Source organism: Ciconia boyciana, chromosome 9 (assembly GCF_034638445.1).
Source record: "Ciconia boyciana chromosome 9, ASM3463844v1, whole genome shotgun sequence".
NCBI lineage: Eukaryota > Metazoa > Chordata > Aves > Ciconiiformes > Ciconiidae > Ciconia > Ciconia boyciana.
This window is the reverse complement of record NC_132942.1, coordinates 384,910-404,454: the sequence shown is the minus strand read 5'-3', so window position 1 is coordinate 404,454 and position 19,545 is coordinate 384,910. Positions and strand designations below refer to the sequence as shown.

The window sequence follows — 19,545 nt, the reverse complement described above, 5'->3', positions numbered from 1 at the left end:
TTGGAGGAGCGTATCAAAGGATGAGGCTGCACAGGAGGTAAGTGCTGCATGTTACCTCCTCTGACACCTTCTCTGCCACAGTGAAAGTGCCAAGCAAAGACTTGGCAATACTCTTCTCACGTCTTGCTCTTCACCCACCACGAAGCACTCTCCCACCACCTACAGCACGTCAGAGTCTGAAGTCTGGAGCTCTGCTCACGTCCCATTTCTGTTCAGGCCATGCATCACATCTCTTCCCCTGCAACCTCCTCTCCTATGTTGACCAAACTCTGGAGAAACACACAGTTGCCAGGACCACTGAAAGTAAAATGGACTGAAATGGAGAATGGAGAGGACAAATCCTCTGTCTTCTCCCTGGGAACCACCACCAGCGGGTGACCACAAGCGTCATGTCTCTCTGCTAACAACACGCTGAGCCCCACACCAGCCTGTGATGTTTCAATCAGTCCTGACAGAAGGAATCAATTCCAGGGCTGTGAAGTGCTACCAACTAATAGTTTTGGGGCATTTTGTGGTTAGGCTGGTGCTGAAGTAGAGAGAAACTCTAGCCAAGACAATTCCTCTGACCACTCTGTTTCCATGTGAAAGAGCCATCCAGTTGTGCACTGCAGCTCTAAGAAGTCCAAAGAAAAACTGATTCTTGTAGTCTGAGAGGATGTTCGAAGAATGACCTCTTAGTTCACACTCCTTCAACTCCCAAGAATAAGAAAGACAGGAAAAAACAAGTAGTTGCAGAACATAACTGAGCAATGTCTTCTCTGTCTTAGTGAAAATCAAAACATTTGGACTTTCTCTCATCCAACACCAATTACAACACAGTGGGCCAATACAGCCTACCCACTTGAACACCAAACCACATCCCTCATAACAATTCCCTTGCAAATCCAGCTCCATTAGCTGGCTGCTTGCTTATAGCAGGCAGAAAATTCCTCTCTTGCCGCAGGACTTTTCAATACACTTTAACTCTCTTAGCCGATTACGTGCAAGGCAAAGGTCTGCCTCTCCACACCAAAAAAGAGCTGCGGTTGGAGTGAATGTACCATACTTGATGGCCAACTCTCTTCCATTTCGATAATCGCTAATTCACTATTTCAGATTCGCTTATGGACCGCATATTCACAGCGGAAAATCTTGGTAAACTTGATATTGCTGCTGAGCAGCAAAGAGATCACCTTCCAAAAGATGTCCAAGCAGCTTTAGAGTCATTTTGCTAATGCCCCACACTGAATCTGCCTGGGATGGATTTTCAGTCCCCGCATACCAGAAGAGTAGTTAGTTACCTGTGCAATTATATCCCCATTTTCAGCATGAACTTGAGCTATGGCACCCAGCTCTGCCAGGCAGCTGAATATCTCATACAGCTAGAACAGAGACAAGAAAAAATGATTACCAAGCAGACAGACTGCCCTGGCCTGGGCACGGCCTCGGCCCCCGGCACAGCCCTTCAGCCGAAGGCCCTGGCAGCGGCAGGGCCTGGCGTGGGTGCACTGGGAGCAGCTCTGGCCGTGCCGGGCGGTGCTCTCCGGAGGCTGTGGCCGCCAGAGGATGCGCTCAGTGATCTCCATGCCAGAGCTCTGCCTCCACCTGCGGCGTGGGAGCCCGGCTGGCCCGTGGCTGGCACACCGTGCCCGCAGCCCTGGGGCAGCCCTCCGAAGGCAGCGAGGGCAGAGGAGAGGAGCCGCCAGGCCCGGCCAGCCGCCTGCTGCCCCGGCCTCCCCAGACCCAGCGCGGCTGCCGTCCCCCCTGCTGCCCCTCGCATCGACACAACCGAGGCGGCAAAGGGGGTCTCACCTCGGTGTTCGACATCTGGTACAGATCCTTGTAGGCCATGTACACCATGAAGGAGTTAACTCCTAGGGGCAGAGCAGAGAGGAAAGATGGGTGAGCCGGGGGCTCTCCCTCCAGGATGGTCCGGGTCAGGCTGCCTGCTCTGGGCTGCCTTCCCGCCAGCTCATCCGCAGGGCACAACTCCCACTCGTGGCCGTGCAGGATCCCACAGGCACTCGACAGCGAGAGGACGGATGACAGCGTGGTGCCCCCTTGCCCTCCTTCCACCGGGACCACGCCGTGGCGAGGGAATGCAGCTCGCCAAGGCCCGCGCACGGGGAATGGGGGGCAGCAAACCTTTCTCTTGGACCATGGTGTGCAGCTCCTGCCGGACACGGTCGCTCCAGCGGGGGATGTCCACGTGCAGCGCGTAGTCGCAGCAGGCCTTCCCGTCGGCCCACTCCCGCCACCGCTCCAACGCCTCCACCAGGCCGGACTCGGGGTCCGGCACCACGTGGTCCACTGCAGAGGCACAGCAGGGCAAGGGGTGGGCAAGGGCTCCCCACCCGGGCCACCCCGCCGCAGCCCTGCATGCTGCTGGGCATCTCCGCAAAGCCAGGCTCAACTCCTCAGCAGCTTCAGGGCAGCTCTGAAGAGATCCCCATCACCTCCGCGACATGCCTGGGCTCCTCCAAGTACATTTATCAGCAGGGAAGCACACAGAGCCTTTGCTTAATGGCCTCTGGCACGGCACCAGGGGCTTTTACAGGCTTCTGCTGAGAAATCAGCTGAAAGCTGAAGGGCCTTGTCCTTCCTCACCCCCACTTCCACCCCATTAACACAGCCTCCTCCCACGCTGCAATACTAATGCACCTTTTATTGCCCACCATGTAATTCCCATGCCCTGCCACAGTCCATTTCGCACAACTGATGTTTTTGGCCCTGGGGAAAGAGAACCGGTGGGGGGAGGGCAAGAAACCCAGTCCTTTACTGGAAGGATCAACAGTTGCTCCTGCATCCCAAGAAACCCTGCAGCACACACAGCTGTGACCACTGCACAGCAGTAAAACCCAGACCTCAACCCAGTGCACAGCTGTGGCCTTCTCCAGGGAAGGGCCTCAGAATTCCCTTTCCTTTTTCGTTAGCACTGTTTATTTCCGAGCAGTGCGGGATGCCAGGACATTGCTCTGTTCTTCTGCTCAGAGTCATCTGAGCATCATGCTGCCCTACTTTTATTTAACAGGGAAAAAAAGTTATGCCATTGTTCCTTTTTGAGGGTCCCAGGGGCACCAGTGGCTGCAGACAACAAAGCACAGCAGAACACAGGATCTGCAAGGGCAAGGGGTCCTGTGCAAATCTCCTGTCCCACCACTTCAGTATTACTAGGGATCCCAAAGATTCATCCCGTTCCTCACTCTCTAGACTGCATTGACAGAGATCACAGAAAAGATGAGCACACTGTCATGGACCTTTAAAACAAAGAAGACTTAGAAAAACAAAGAGAAAAAGAAATAACTGGGCAACATTCCAAGAGTGCTGGGTGCTGTCGCATACAGGACCTGCCTGCTGCACTCACTGATCATGGTGGTTCCACCAGCCAGGGCCGCTTTCGTCCCTTGGAAGAAATCATCCACAGCTGTCATCCCCTTGTATGGCATCTGCAGGCGAGTGTGGACATCAATTCCTCCAGGGATCACCATCTTCCCATTGGCTTCTATGGTTTTGACCCCTCCAGGGACAATCAGATTGTCTCCAATCTGCCTGATGAGATCATACCAAGATGGTGAGCCACACACAAAGGAAAACCAGCCACAACATAATCAATGAACAGTTCACCTAGGGAGCAGCAGAAATGCCCCGCTCCTTCCCACTCCCACACCTGGGCTTGCAGGAGCCAGCAGAGTGAACCACCTCACTCTGCAGCAAAACGCGGGATTGTCCGGCTTGCTTAAACCTACGATTTGCATAGTCCAGGGGTGGCTGCCGTCTGTCCGACTGCTCTAGTGGTGCCTATGGCAGCACCTGCTGCCTGGGGCAGGCCCTGGGTTGGGGTAGCTGGGGAGTATGGTCTGGTGGGCACGCAGACCTCTGCGGTGTATGGTGAGAAGCTGCCTAGGACACTTCATACCCCACAGACTCACGAGTCAGGATCCTGCAAGCGTTTCCAGCGTAGCCGTCCTACCTGTTCGCCCAGGGTGCATGCTCACAAAACCTGACACCAGCCCTGCTTTCAGTAAGCCGCACCCCTAATCTCTCTTCTCCCCCATCCTTCTGCCCACCTTAAGTAAGGCTCAAGTCTGAGGCTTACTTACAGAGAAAGATGATTTCCCAGCATAATGCCACAGCTGCTAGGCCAGCTCAGGGCTCGTCAGGGACTTGTAATGCTGCTCACAGCACAAAGTCCCGAGGGTAAAGGGAAGCCTCCCTCCGGGGAGCTGGGGAGGAGCTCACAGAGCGCGCAGCATGGCTGGCTGCAGCCCCGCTGGGCTCACAGCGCAGCCTGGAAGCACTGGGCTCACTCTCTTCCCAAGGAGCGCAGACAGAGTCCTCCCCTCCCCAGGACCTCCCCTCTCACCCTGTCTCCTTCATGCCCCTGAAGGACATCTTTGCTATCAGCAGGGCCATGCTGTAGTGAAGGCAGCTAAAATCCCAAGTACCTAAAAATATCTTCTGAAAACAGGAAATCTAAAAAGTTCCAGTACACATCTACTCATAACCTAAAATACCGCTATAGTCCTCTGGAGTTTGTGCTGTTCTGGCATACGACGTTCTCCTCCCTAGACATACCCAGCCCTCCTGCAGGCCAGGTCACCTGAACCTTAGGACTCCCTTCACTCAGCCCCCCACCCCCTCAATCCCTTTATCTGTCCATATGTAGCACTCAGCCTTCAAATCTCTTCTTTCAGAAATCCTATTTTCATCAAGCCTTCCTCAGTCTTCCCTGATAAATCAAGATAAAAGACAAGTTGGTTTTAGTGGAAAACTTCTGATTTCCTTGACACGCTGGGCAGGTAAATGAGGAGCAAATTCCTTAGTCACTTTGCAGGGTATTTTTTCCTTAGAATAACACAAGTTCTGTGGACAGAACTGCTCGCTCCAGTGTCCTCACAGCAATAAACCAGGAGTTCTTTCCACCACTTTTCCACCACAACTTCCACCACTTTTTTTGAGATGAACCCATCACCAAAGGATTTAAACTTCTCACTGTATTCTTACCAGAACTCATCTGCGAGAGCATTTAACTTCCAAGGCAATGAAATTCTCTGACCTCCAGGCTGCAGATGAGGCTAAGTGATTTGCCCAAGGATACCCAGAAAATCTGTGCCATAGAAAGACCTGAAGCTGGCTCTGATCCCTGCCTGGGTACAAGTACTAGTCAATCACAAATGCTCTTGTCCACCAGCTAAAAGCAGCCTCATAAAAATACGGTCCCACTTCTTGAGGTATTTCTCTGCTAGTGGATTTTTAAAATATACCATCCTGGGAAGGCTAGATATTTTCCTCTTACCGTAGAGCAAGCAATGCCTTTTCAAGTCCCTCTGGTATAAACTATCATGGTTCTTTCAATTCACCCAGCTTGGAGCTGGTCCCAACGTGATACCTTTGCCATGTTTGAAGTGCAGCCTTTAAACAATTCAGTTATTACTGCACCTCTGAAACACACACAAAGAAGCTGGGAGGACCCAGAGGTTGCCTGCAACTCCTGAAAATCTCAAGGATGCAGAAGACCTGCAGCACAGCACTGTCCTTGTTAGGGCTAACAAATGGCATCTTGTGTGGGGTCATTCATGCTAATATTGTTAACACAGGGCAAAACAGGAGTCAAAGATAAATCTTGTTCCCGGTGCAATTAGATACAGCTTTGTTGTACAATGGATGCCGTGTCACGAGTCATCGGCCCGACTGCAATTCGGTCACTGGAGTTACTATGTAAACACATCAGGCAATCACATATGTGCTCACACGCACTGCAGAGAGCTCAGCCTCTAACCAGAGCGGGCTATCAAGTCTTACTGGCGGGCAAGTTGGGTACAGACTACATCCACAAAAAGCCAATGACCATCCGACCTGGAGATGATTTAAGGGGAGATGCAGATAATACGCTACAGAAGTCCCATACTTACTTTATGAGGCCATCCTCCATGTAAATGTCAGCATAAAATGACTGGTCATCGTTGACTATTCTCCCTCCTTTAATAAGGAGACGATCACTCTGCAAAGGGAAGAACACAGCAGTTGTCAGTAGCAGGCAATACACGCGCTTCTCAGCAGCCAGTACACTGCCCTTCTTGGGTGCTCTCCTACTGCATCAGACAGCTCACCCCAACAGCCGACACTGTGGAAAGTTCTCATCTGTACTGACACTTGAAACAACAGCACAAGAGCAAGGATGGAAAAAATCGTACTGGTAGGGCTGTTTCTGAATGGAGCAGGTGCTGCCAGAAACACCACCGAGGCAGAATGAGTACAAAGAAGAGTCACTGGGGACACAGCAAATATGCTTCCATAAAATATAGAGAGAAATCAAAAGCTTCCTACATCAGGTCATTATGCACATAAATCTGCAGGAGGCACAAGCCACATACCAGTATTTAGAGCAAGTTTGTTACTAAGGACATGTCCTTAAATCTTATCCAAATACCATGCAAAATAAGTTGCATTAGAGAAGACAATTTATCTCTCTCTCATCTGTTACCACCTTGCAAAGACCACCAATAGGATAGGCAGCCCTGAAGATGATGCACCTGCTGCTGGAATCTGTCCCTCCCCTACGATGCTCGGGGCGATCCTTCTGAGGCGTTTCACAACATCACAGGTCTACACAAGACCCAGGAGGCACTGAGCTGCATTCCCATCTCATCATTTACCACCTCCTCTGTTGCCGCTTCTACTGACCTAAGCGGCCAGCAGCCTTCTCCAAAGGAGCGCAGCCCGACAGCGGAGGAGCACCCAGACCAGAACTGCTCTTATGCTCTTTCTGTAGTCGCGCTTTTGGACCTAGACAGCCCAACATACACTGATGGGAGAGAATGGACACTGTCCTGTGGGGAACAGACCCTGTCCTGAGGAACTGGGAAGGCTGAGGTCCTGCTCTTCTACCTCCACCTGCACAAGTCCGAACACTGGCTGTGGGCAGTACAGGGGCAAACAGCCTGATCTCACACATGGCTACCATGTATTCGGGTGACATAAGCTGACTGTGCTGTTCCAGAGAATATGCAGTCCTCCTGACTGCTTAAAACGCCTCCAACAACCCTCCAGCTCTCAAGCTCCCCTTATTTTCCTCTCTGCCCCCCCCCCGGTGCCCACAACCCAGGTTTTGGCATGCGAGTCCACCCCCCTTCCACAGTCCGAGCCTGGACCACGGCTGACCGGAGCCTTCAGCAGGGCTCACAAGCCAGCCTCACCCTGTGAGGCTCTTGCACAATTAATTCGTCTACAGGGAACTGGGTTTATTCTTCATCCGCCACCCCTGGGGTGATTTCTGGAAGTATCACCATAGTGGTGGTAATTTGCAGCTTCCTCCCTGGCAACAGAAGGATGCGAGAGAATCCCCCCGTGTCCCTGCAGCTTGCAGCAGCCAAAGCCCCAAGACCGGTGTGCGTTTTTACAGCAATCTCATCCACACACAGTCGAGACAAAGAAACTGGGTGGGGAAAGGATCAGAATGCGCGGCACTCTCAACCCCGGCTGCAGCTCAGTGCTGGCGCAGGGGGAAGAGCCAGGGTCTCTCCTTGCTTCCCAGGCAAGGGCCTTCCCACGGCTGCACCGATGACCAGCAACCTGTGTCCCAGTAACACGGATCTACCTGCCCTGCTCAGCGCAGCTTAATGCCACCAGGAGCCTCTCCCACCAGGGAAAGCACGTGGCCGAATTGTTCCCCTGTTCCTGTCCCACCCACCGTCCTTCCCGACAAGCAGACCCGGGGTCAGCTCCCCTTCTCCCCTGACCTAAGCTAACACACCAGCGCAGAGGTCCAGCAGAACTTTGCTGTCTAAGGGGGGGTCTGGAAGCAAGGGCACGTTGCTGGTCACAGACCTCCCTGCACAGCTCCTTTGAACAGCTAGCTTTGACAGATCACGACCAGCACACAAAGATACCGGCCTTGACTAGCGACCTGGGGGACCATTACCACCTCTCACTTGCAGGTCTTTTCCTCGGGTACAGCCGAGGCAGGAACAGAGCCAGGTGTGCGCTGGCCCGGGCATCCCGAGTCCTCGTGCCAGCTCTCAGCCTGCACCGCGTCTCTCCCCGATGGGCACACGCCAGGCGATGCTCGGCTTTGGGGCTAAGGACCCCGAGCACAAACAGATGCTGTTGAGGAGCCACTGATTCTCCTCCTCCCCTGCACAGGGTCCTTGTCCTTCCTTTTGTGTCTATCCAATTGTCATCTCACTAACAATACCGTAATTTTAAGTTCAGAAACCCCTAAAAGAGCAAAGTGTGATCACAGACAGTTGCTTATAGCCTGTCAGTCACAGGGGTCAAGCAGCTGAGCCACAGCTCCCATGGATGCAAATGTATTTAAGTAACACTACAAGAAATGTAGATAGAAACTACTGAGCAACAGTATCAGAATCACAGAATCATATAGGTTGGAAAAGACCTTTAAGATCATCGAGTCCAACTGTTAACCCAACACTACCAAGACCACCACTACACCATGTCCCTAAGCACCTCATCCAAACGGCTTTTAAATACCTCCAGGGATGGCGATTCCACCCCTTCCCTGGGCAGCCTGGTCCAATGCTTGATAACCCTTTCAGTGAAGTAAAATTTCCTAATATCCAGTCTAAACCTCCCCTGGTGCAACTTGAGGCCATTTCCTCTCGTCCTATCGCTTGTGACCTGGGAGAAGAGACCGACCCCACCTCCCTACACCCTCCTGTCAGGCAGTTGTAGAGCGCGATGAGGTCTCCCCTCAGCCTCCTTTTCTCCAGGCTGAACAACCCCAGGTCCCTCAGCCGCTCCCCATCAGCCTTGTGCTCCAGACCCTTCCCCAGCTCCGGTGCCCTTCTCTGGACACGCTCCAGCCCCTCCATGTCTCTCTTGGAGTGAGGGGCCCAACACTGAACACAGCATTCGAGGTGCGGCCTCACCAGTGCCGAGTACAGGTGTCAGCTATGGAAGAATCAGGGCCATGGTTAGAAACACAGGGAAAAAGAAAACACAGGGAAAAAGATTCTAATTTTATATTTCAGTCAACTGCACATAGAGTTTCTCCCACATAACCAGCCCCCTATGCCCTGGCCTGCACGATGAGAAAAAAAAAGAGTCCACCTGCCCAGATCAAGTAACATGACCGGGCCTCAGTTCTTTTTGTCCTGCCCATACCCTTTAAACCTCCCCACCTTGCTTTCCCGAAGGCCCTGGAGTTCATTATCACTAGAGTGCAGGAGCGCCAGCAAACGCGGATGCTGGCCTGCCTCTCCCTGCGCATCAGACAAGAGAAAGCAAAGAGACAGGCACGGGCAGCATGGCGGGTAGGAGACTGCAGCACTTGACAATTACTGAATAAACTGTTAATGTGAGTTCAGAAAATATGCCTGCCCACAAACACAAATGGTCATTCTGTGGCAGATGTGAAAGGCTGCTCAGTGCTAACTCTGTTAGTACACAAAATTGTGAGGTCCATAATGGCTGGAGCATGAACAAGGCGTTCGTTCAGGGGATCGGGCGCTGCCTCAGGGCCTGCCCTGAGCCCGGCTACCAGACAGCCCCGCGCCCGCAGGAGAGAGAAGGGCTGCGTCGGTGCCTACCCACCAACTACGAGGAAAAAATATAATACAGTAAAATAAGTAAAATCCAAAGGACACCACATCTACAGGCTCTGGCATCGTTCAGGAGTGCACCCAGACATTAGGAGGCAAGGGAACAAGAAAGGAAGAGAATGAAGCAGCTACGAGGAAACAAGTCTGACTTAATAGACAGGCTTCTGCAGCACACGCTGCCAGGGCAGCCTCAGATTACAATAAATGCACTGTTTCCCCTGCCAGGGCTCATTTGTGCGTCTCCACACCCACCACGTCTCCCCACCAGCCGGTGCCAGGCTGTGTCATCAGCCGTTGTTAGCAGATGGAAAAGCCCTCCCGCACCAGGAGCCGCAGAGGCACCCCAGGGAGCACCTTTCCTCCCGGCCCGGCAGAAGCGCCGCGGGCCTGGGCGAGCGGCCCAGGGCCCAAACCCCAGCCGCCTCTGCTGCCCAGCTCAGCCCCTGGCCGCGCGCGGCAAGCGGGGGCCGGCCGCGGTGCAAAGGACCCGGCACGCCGAAGCGGCAGCGCGGGCGAAAGGTGCCACGCAGACCGTGGCCGCACGCAACCTGACCGCTGGCACAGGCCTGTCGGGCTTGCCGGCCCGATCTCCACCGCTGACTGCGTCTCAACAAGTCTCCACGCAGCCAGCGACAGCCCACGTGTCCCCGGTGCGGTACCTTTCGCGAGCACCCATTTCTGCGGGCACAGGCGCTGCCCCACAAGGCCAAGCCTGGAAACGTCCTTCCAGCACAGCTCTGCCAAAACCTGGCGGGATCAGCACCGGCCCCCAACACCCCTGCCCTGCTGGGAAGCCTTTTTGCTGAGCATTCCCCGTCTCTCCGCCTGTTGGCATTTGGGATCAAGCTTCCAAAACCACTACCCATTCCCTCATGCCCACACGCTGCTCCTGATGCTCTTAAGCATCGCCTGGTCATTTGAGATCCCAAAATATCAGGGGGTCTCAACGCTTCTCAGTGTGACGCTGCAGAAGGAAAGGGAGGCAGCAGCTTCCAGAAAGCTGCTGAATCCAGCCAAGAATAGTGCTCACCTTGCTTGCAAAGCACAAGGGCATAATTAGGGTAGCGTGGAAGCAGGTGTATGGCTTTACTGCTCTTTCCCTTGTAAAAAAAGAGACACTAATCGCAATGGTGTTTCATCAGTAGCTGGATGTCTCCTCCTTACTAATGGACCACACGACAGCATGGAAAAACCCCTGGCTGGAATCATAGGGATAGATGGCCAGCCGCCGTCTACCATCAGTGATTCCCCACGGTCTGTGGGCACGGTAAGAAATGCCACTGATAGCTGCCAGTTTACCAAAATCTGTGTAGTCAGTAGCTGAAGCTTTTCTCCCACTTGCACCTGATACAACACAGTAGCCATCCCCATGCAGACCTCGCTGTTTTTAGAGGTGCCAGAGACATCACAGATGTCTCTCGTGGGCTGTGGCAGGGCGGTTGAACAGGATGGGCATGGCTCACAGCAAGAACAAATATGGGAACTCCAGTCTACGTGGGAAAGGAAAGGTTTTTGTGACCAAAGCACAAAGACTGGGCGATTTTGATTCAACCAACAGCTCTGTTAACAGTTATTTTGTGAAACCAGGGCAAGGCATTTCACCACCTTAGTCTTCCACCTCTCTTTCTGCAGGGATAGGAGAACATACTGGGGACAGCAGAAGGGGAAGTATTTTGATTGTATCTCCAAACAACCAAAGAAAAGGAACTAATAAGAAGTCTCCCAATAGACACACAAGGTTCAAAATTACTATCCTCCTGAGGTGGGCATCCCAGCATCAGCACACATCTGGAAAGTAACACTACGTTTACTGGTGTCTCGTGCACTGTGCACAACCTAAGGCACAGTGAAGAGCAACACTTCCATACCAAGCTGATGAAGCAATCACTGAGAAAGCCAAAAGACTCAGTTCCCCTCCCCTCCCCATGTTTTCTCCACATCACAACCAACAGATATGCCCATGCTTCCCAATCTTCCTTCAATGGCTACAGGCTTGCCTGTCACACTGTCACAGATAGCTTTTCCAATTCAGGTTGGGAATAATTTCCACAGCAATTTATCTCGCACAAACACATGCATCCCTCACTCACGCTCCTGGCTTCTCCACTAAAATGGCTGTCCTAGAAAAGACCAGAATTATTGTCAGAAACTAACTACGAATTCCAGCTGCAGCACTGTTGCGTACGAGAGGAACCAGGAGGGAGTGTTTGTGCATCTCCAGAATCACACTAGACAGTTCAAACAATAGCTGTCAGGAAGTTAAAATACTCAAATTTCCGATACATCCTTCACAAAAGCCAAACCTGCTTATTGCTTGGGTGACAGAAGCGGAGGAAGGCACTGCTCCCTCCATTTGCGGGCTCAGTCATTGCTTCAGTGCTGTTAGCTTTAAGATCTATAGGTGAGTTACTTGCCAGCACAAGGTGGCTCCTATAAGCCTCTGTACACTCTCATACTGCATACCTCCCCCCAGCTGTGATGCTTTAAATGCTTTAAAGGTCTCTGAGAGATCTTATATCCTAATGGCACAACACAGTCCCAAAAATCTCTCTAGGAACAAGCACAGCTTAGCTGACAATCCGCCATCCCCAGAAGTCACTATGTGTCCTGACACACAAGAACAGATTCTGGGGCGGAAATCTAAGAAGGAGGAATAAACAATCAAAACAATGCCCGGGGGGCCACAATCTGCAGAAAGGGACAGAAGAGGCTTTGTTCCAGGGGAGACACTGCAGCTGAGATTTTCTTTCTGCCATTCCGTTAACATAGAGAAGACCACCCAACACCTGACTTCACTTCATTGCTCCCCTTGGGCCTCAAAGCATGGGTTCAGGACACATGGGTCATTTGACCAGAATTCCAGAGCAATCTCCTCCACCCCAGCCAGGACACGATAATGCTGCAGAACAGTGCAAGGGAGTCCCGGAGGGTCATCACCAAGCTGCAGAAGTCAGAGGAGAGAGCTACCTGTAACATCAGCTACGCAGACACCACTCACCTGCAGCGTTTTCAGCTTCAGCAGGCTGAGGAAAGGATTTAATAGGGAGAAATAAAGCAACTTGTGAGATTTGGTTACCACTGAGGTGAGAAAGTTCCTGCTGGATCCCAGAGCAGCGGGAACAAGCCCTGCATATTGGTAAAGCATATCAAAAAGGTCCTTGTAGAAAAAGCCCCAGAGAATGGGAGAAACCTCACCTGCAGCAGTAACGTTGTCACCATGGTGGTCTAAGGATACAGAAAAGGCAAGATGTGTAAAGCGCTAATATTGCTTATTAAAGCAATCGAATCTGGGTTGACAAAGGAATTTCTTTTTACCGTGGTTAATGATCTTTGTGCTTCTTTGGGAGCATTTTGCTCACATCTGTACATTAAAAAGAATAATGAAGCTCAAGTGCTTTGTTTTTCCTTTTTCTTCAAAGGGCCAAAGCCGTCCCCGGGGGGAAAAACAAGAGCGATACGAAGCCGGTGGAAAGCCATCAACAAGATGAAAGACCTGATCGCTTTCCCAGAAGAAAGCCCCACGCAGCCTCCTCTAGGGAGGGCCGGGGAAAGCAGCTGCACCCGGCAGAGCAAGGCACAAGCTGGATCCGAGCATGAAAGCCCCGAAGGGCGGCCAGCACAGCGGGGCGTCGGTGGGACCCCGGCGAGCGGGGCTGCCCGCACCCTCAAAGACAACGCGTCAGCCAGCCGCCTCCCCCGGCGGAGGGCGGCGCGGCCGGGCCGGGCTGGCGGTCCCCGCGGTCCCGGCGGTCCCTGCACCTGCTGCGGCAAGGCAGGAGAGCAGCGCGGGCGGCGCCGAGCGCGGAGAACGCCCCGGGGCCAGCCGAGGCGTTCGCTGGACCGCACCCCCGCCCGCGGCGGCTCCTGCCCGCCCGCGCTCCGGGGCAGCGCTCCTGGCCCCGCGGCGCACCGGGAGCGGCCGCCCGCGGCGCGGGCAGGCGGGAGGGCAGCGGGAGCCCGCTCCCCGCCGGCGCCCCCGGCCCCGCTCGGAGGGAAGCCCGCCCGCGCAACGGGCGTGCCGGGCCGGTCTGCGCCCGGGCGGATCCGGCCGCCCGCCCGGCTGGGCGGCTCTGCGGGAGGCGGCCGGGTTGCTCCGGGCGGGGACGCTGGCAGCGCCCGGGGAGCGGGTGCCGCCGGGCACCGGCCGCCGCAGAAGCCCCGGCCGGGGCTGAGCCCGCCGGGGCGCGGCTCTGCCCAGCCCGGGGCGACCGGCGGAGCCGCGACACCTGCGCGAGCAGCGGGCCGCGCCGCGGCTCTTTGTCTGCGCGCCGCCGCCGCCGCCGCAGCGCCGGGCACCGGCACCGCGCTCCCCGGCCGCCCCGGGCACCGCCGCCCGCCCCGCGCTCCCCGGCCGCTCCGCAGGGCGCTCGGCACCGGCAGGGCACCGGCAGCGCCCGCCCCGCCCCGCCCGCGGCACCCACCGTGATGCGCGGGATGTTCTTCTTGCCCTGGTACGACATGGCACCGCCCGCCCGGCCCGCCGCCGCCTGCGCTGCCCTCCGCGCCGGCTCCGCACAAAGGCGAGCCCGAGCCCGCGCCCGCCGCCCGCCGTGCCAGCCGCCACCGGGGACGGACGCCCGCCCCGCCCCGCCCCGCCCACAACGCCGCCTGCGACCGCCAGGGGGCGCCCCGCCACCGGGCTCCGGGCACCGCTCCCAGCGCCCCGGGTACCGGGAACCGCTCTCAGCGCCCCGGGTACCGGGCTCCGGGAACCGCTCCCAGCGCACCGGCTACCGGGAACCGCTCCCAGAGCACCGGGTACCGGGAACCGCTCTCAGCGCCCCGGGTACCGAGCTCCGGGAACCGCTCCCAGCGCCCCGGGTACCGGGAACGGCTCCCAGAGCACCGGGTACCGGGAACCGCTCTCAGCGCCCCGGGTACCGAGCTCCGGGAACCGCTCCCAGCGCCCCGGGTACCGGGAACGGCTCCCAGAGCACCGGGTACCGGGAACCGCTCTCAGCGCCCCGGGTACCGGGCTCCGGGAACCGCTCCCAGCGCCCCGGGTACCGGGAACCGCTCTCAGCGCCCCGGGTACCGGGCTCCGGGAACCGCTCCCAGCGCCCCGGGTACCGGGAACGGCTCCCAGAGCACCGGGTACCGGGAACCGCTCTCAGCGCCCCGGGTACCGGGCTCCGGGCACCGCTCCCAGCGCGCCGGGTACCGGGAATCGCTCCCCGCGCCCCGGGTACCGGGCTCCCGGCACCAGTACATTCTTTTCTAAAAGAACGGACGTTTTGGTACTGCTGGAGCGCATTTGGATCACTGTAAACTTTCTTTCGCAAGCACAAGAATTGGAAACATTTAAAAAAAAATAAAACGCAGTACGCATCTGACTCCGGGAATCTTGTGTCCTATGTAAACACTACAAGTGTTGGCAGCACTGAGGACTTCTGTCTTCGCTCAGCTGTGATCTTGGTAGGAAGGTTTAAACCGTGGAATTGGTTACAAGCATTCAGCGTGCGCTGAGACAGACGATGCTGGGCCTGGGATGCCAGGACTGGGCCAGCTGGAGTTGTACTATGATGGACGGGAAGAACTTGTCTGCCCTCTCCTATCTGACACCATCCACGATGCTGCCGGCAGCTCTGCTGCCCTGCAGAGCCGTGGCCGGGCCTGAATCCCACCTCCTCTCCCAGGCCAGCTGCGACTCCTCTCACATGCAGAGCTCTGAACACCATCGGTGAGACCCTTCTACAGATCCTGCTGCCAGGCAGCAGCTCATGGTGTGTCCTCCGCTACCCAAATCTTACAGCCACACCTGGCACAGGCATTGCTGTAAATCTGATTTCTAGCTCCTGCTAGAAAACCAAGCCGTCTGACCTGGATGATCACAGAATCATAGAATCACAGAATCAGTAAGGTTGGAAAAGACCTCTAAGATCACCTAGTCCAACTGTCAACCCAACACCTCCATGCCTACTAAACCATGTCCTGAAGTGCCACATCTACACGTTTTTTTAACTCCTCCAGGGATGGTGACTCCACCGCCTCTCTGGGCAGCCTGTTCCAATGCTTGACCACCCTTTCAGTAAGAAATTTTTCCTAATATCCAGTCTAAATCTCTCCTGAAGCAACTTGAGGCCATTTCCTCTTGTCCTATCGCTGGTTACTTGGGAGAAGAGACTGACCCCCACCTCACTACAACCTCCTTTCAGGTCGTTGTAGAGAGCAATAAGGTCTCCCCTCAGCCTCCGCTTCTCCAGACTAAAGTTAAGTTCTATGATCTTCTGAACTAGAACCTAATGATGGTTTGCAACGGCTGCAGAGGCCCAAGAGCCCTCTGCTCACCACTGCGTGCACAAGCAAAGCAATCTTCGTAGCACAACCCCTGATGCTGCAGCCAGCTTTGACTGCTACAAAGCCCTGGGGAAGTGGGTGATGGCAGCGTGGACTCCCTGGAGCGTGTGCTCTGCTGCCGGGGTTCAGTGGAGGGTCACACTCCATAGTGTTAATTACACGTTCTCCCTGCTGAAGGGTTTAGGAAGTACATTACATAGACCGGTATGGCAGCCCTCCCCTACCACAAGCTTTGATGTCTCCATTGGCTCAGTACTCCAGCCCAAAGCTTTTATTACTCACCGAGTCTGTTATTCTGTGTGCGCTTCCGCTAAAGGTCTTAGAAAGTTTTACCGAATGCGTATTTATTCTAAACCCAAAAAGCTTAAAGTGAAAGTCAGCAGCTTCTCAATAACCTATTTATTACTGCCACAACTACGAGGGTATCTGCAAAATTGCATGGGCTGCTTGGCCCAGCTGGACCACTGCCTGCTGCGTCCCTTCCCCCAGCTCCCGTGCTGCTGCCCGTGAGCTGGTGCACCCCAGTAGTGGGCAGGAGACGAGCTCAAAGCCTTCCCCCTCCCGGGTGGATCCATGGGCAGGGAGGTATCTGCGAGCGCCAGGAAGGGCATGGGGGAGCAGGGCCATGCCGGAGCCTCTGCGACCGAGGAGGGTGTGTGGAGGAGACAAGGTACCAGCCTGTACTATTCTTGCCACAACGCTGCGATGCTTCAAAAACAGGTCCTGGTCTCTCCTGAAATTAGACTGGCTGGGGCTGGGACGTGAGAAAGACCCTCGACTCCTGTCGCCAAACCGCCTGAAACTTCACTCACCCATTTTCCAGAAAGTTTAAGAGTATCCCCGTGCTGGGTGGTACCATGTTACTTTGTCTGGAGTAGAAGTCAATTAGTTAATAATAGATAAATGACTATGCAGACAGATGCTGCTGACTTGAGCGCCTGGACGGTTTCAAGAGCTGAGCTTGCATCAGCCCCCTGGATGCTGGCCAGCCACGATGACTTAGACCCTTCTTTTGAAGAGATGTGCTTTCCTCCTGGTTGCTATGTGACACTCACACAAATACACAGTAAAACATGCTGCCCTGGGCCCAAAACATTCAAAATGGAAAGATTTTTTTTTCCATAGGACCTCTTCCAGGTGCAGTCAGCAAGGTGTTACTCGCATGCTTCAAAACATCCTCAACATGAAGCATGGTCAATTTGAAAGTTATTTAAAAATGGCAATACTCTTGCAGCTCATAACCTCCTCAGAAACACCTACAGAGATAACATGGCACTAGATATTTGTGGACAGCCACGACAGGTGACAGGAGCCTGACGAGGAACACCAGCAGTGTGAACACAGAGTAGACGCAGAGTAGACACACAGTGCTGCTGCAAGGACTTTGTCACCAAAATAAACCCAGCTCTACTGCTCTATCAATGCTCAGCAGCCAGGCTCAACGCCTGTCTGTAAAGGCCAGGATGCTGCTGACCCAGCGCTAGTGCAAAGGATGAAAGCAGACCCCGCCAGCCCTACACGTCCGTGATCAACGGCTCTGACAGACAGGCACAACCGAGGTACAGTGAATATAACCAGTCACGGAACAATCAGGGCTCAAATGTCATAATGTTCAGCAGACTTGCCAGGACAGTCCGTCCCCACGCACGCGGTCTCCTCCTCCCCATAAGTATTCTTTGCATAAAACCATCCCCTCTTCTCTCCTAGCAGACGAGTTTTCAGGGGCTGAGCTACCTCAGGGCACAGTGAATCCAAGGGACAGAAACACTGCAGCTGGTGCACCCTCTCCAGATGGAACCTCTGGCAGGATGCGGTGTCTCAAGAGGTTGGTCGCACACTCCTACCCCAGCGCACCAGGAAATTCCACCACACACAAACTTCAGAGAAGCTTTTCTTCTGCTTGTGTGTGCCGTCCCTGGAGGAAGGGGGTTGCTGACCCAGAGCTGTGGCTCTCCCTCCACACTCTTTGTTCCCTTCCTATTGAGATCCATGGGGTCACCCTTACTTCTGTGGGGGAGTCTAGCTCCAAGTGATGAGTGCTTACAAGCATTTGATGATCATGGTATTCAGTGTTGTTGGCTCCAGCTGTCCCAACCTCCGACGTTCAACCTGAGAGCCAGAGCTGGAGGGAACTGGGAAGAGAGCCCACTGGCTCCATTACTGAGAAACACGCACAACTACCCTGGCTTTCACACCACCCCCACCATCCACACCATCTCCCAGAGGCAACGTGGAGCTCTGCAGCCCTTCAAACTCCCAATCTGGAACAGACATGAATGGGAAGGAATCTGAAACTCAGCTGCTCATGCTGGACGCACGTGAGGTCTGCCAGGAGGCAGCAGGAGACAGTCTCCGCGTTGTACAAGGCAGGTGGTGGGCAGTGATGCAAGTTTTTCCGCAGTGGAGCAACTCTGCTTAGTTTTCTCCCCCCTAGAACACACATTGGGGCTTTGGCAGTGGAAACAAGGAGGGAAATCAGCAGATGTATGGCCTGAAACAAAACTAAACTTCTAGGTCAGCCCTCAATGTTTTCAAGGAACCGTTATGTTAAAAGCAGTAGGTGTTACTGCTGCTCCAGCTGGATTACCACACGATTTCAATCACCTGTCCAAACTGACATTAGGCTGGGTAATTGTTCAAGCCAGAATTTATTTGCAGCCTTATTAAGGACTAGAAGTCAGAGCAATTTCAGGACCGTTCCTTTCTTTCTCCTTTGGACTGAGCCGACAGGCGATGCCATCCACAAAATCCTCGTCTGAGATGATGCTTCATGGAACATAACAAAGACTCTGGAAAAGCAGAAGTCCCCAGAAGGGATTGCCCTTGACCGTCAAGAGCCCACAGCAACTCCAGAGTGCCCACAGCAAATGCCCAGACAATCAAATGCCCTACCAAAACATCAGTTTCCACCCTGTGGCTGGGGGACACCTTGAGGTTTGTGGACTACCCTATGCTGTCCACACCAGGCAATTAAGAACAGGCCTGACACAAGGGTGCTTTAGCCTGCTGTACAAGACTCCTAACCTCCACCTACGCTGAAGTGCGACAGTGGCCAGAGAGGGAGGGGAAGGCGGGAAGGGGCAGTTGGTGATGCTGACATGGCATTCATCACGGGCTTTTGCTACCAGCTGCAGCCGAGAGGCCCAGCACTCAACAGGCTTTGTGAGGGACCAGATCCCTGAGTTCTCCAGAGCAAGCCCACCCCTGGATAGCCAGCGTTCAGAGGCACAATGGAGACTGGGCTCCAGAAAGCACGCCCTGCCCCTGCCTGCTTCGAGCCCGCTGCAGGCAGGGGATTCAAGACCACCACCCCAATACTGCTGTACCCAGGGACATCTGCCTGCAGGCAGGGCTTGCTCCCACAGACTGTGAGCAACTCCCTCACAGATCAGTTAAATGGCCACCCACCACATAACTACATTTCAGCTGGAAAAGCCAGCCAGGCCTTAGTTACTTGTCCCTAAAAGAAAAGAGGAGAAAAAAAAGAAAAAGAAGAAAGAAGAAAAAACGAGCACTTTGAATTTCTATTGGATGGTGACAAAAAACTCACATTTCAAAAATATCTAATGACAGCAGGACCTAACTGCCACCTTCAAAAGTGACTTAAACTCCTGGGCATGGACATACTTACGTGGCTAACTGCCTGCAGGAAATCAGTTGGTACCTCATGCCCACGTCCCTCGGGACCCCAGCCGTGCTGGAGCAAGCC

The 19,545-nt window shown here is 54.5% G+C and overlaps 1 protein-coding gene across 2 annotated transcripts in view; it reads right to left on the bottom strand.

Annotated features, from left to right (window-relative positions):
- DPYSL3 (dihydropyrimidinase like 3) overlaps nt 1–19,545 on the bottom strand; it is a 44,236-nt gene that overhangs the window by 12,249 nt on the left and 12,442 nt on the right. The window contains exons 1-6 of one of the 2 annotated variants that reach the window (XM_072872261.1): nt 13,961–14,100; nt 5,892–5,980; nt 3,344–3,528; nt 2,125–2,289; nt 1,792–1,853; nt 1,281–1,361 (exon numbers count right to left, since the gene is read on the bottom strand). In XM_072872261.1, the coding sequence (XP_072728362.1) occupies nt 1,281–1,361; nt 1,792–1,853; nt 2,125–2,289; nt 3,344–3,528; nt 5,892–5,980; nt 13,961–13,999 (621 nt within the window). In that variant the 5' untranslated portion in view covers nt 14,000–14,100. Of the gene's footprint in view, nt 1–1,280; nt 1,362–1,791; nt 1,854–2,124; nt 2,290–3,343; nt 3,529–5,891; nt 5,981–13,960; nt 14,101–19,545 lie in introns of those variants that run through there. The other variant, XM_072872259.1, reaches the window with a different exon arrangement.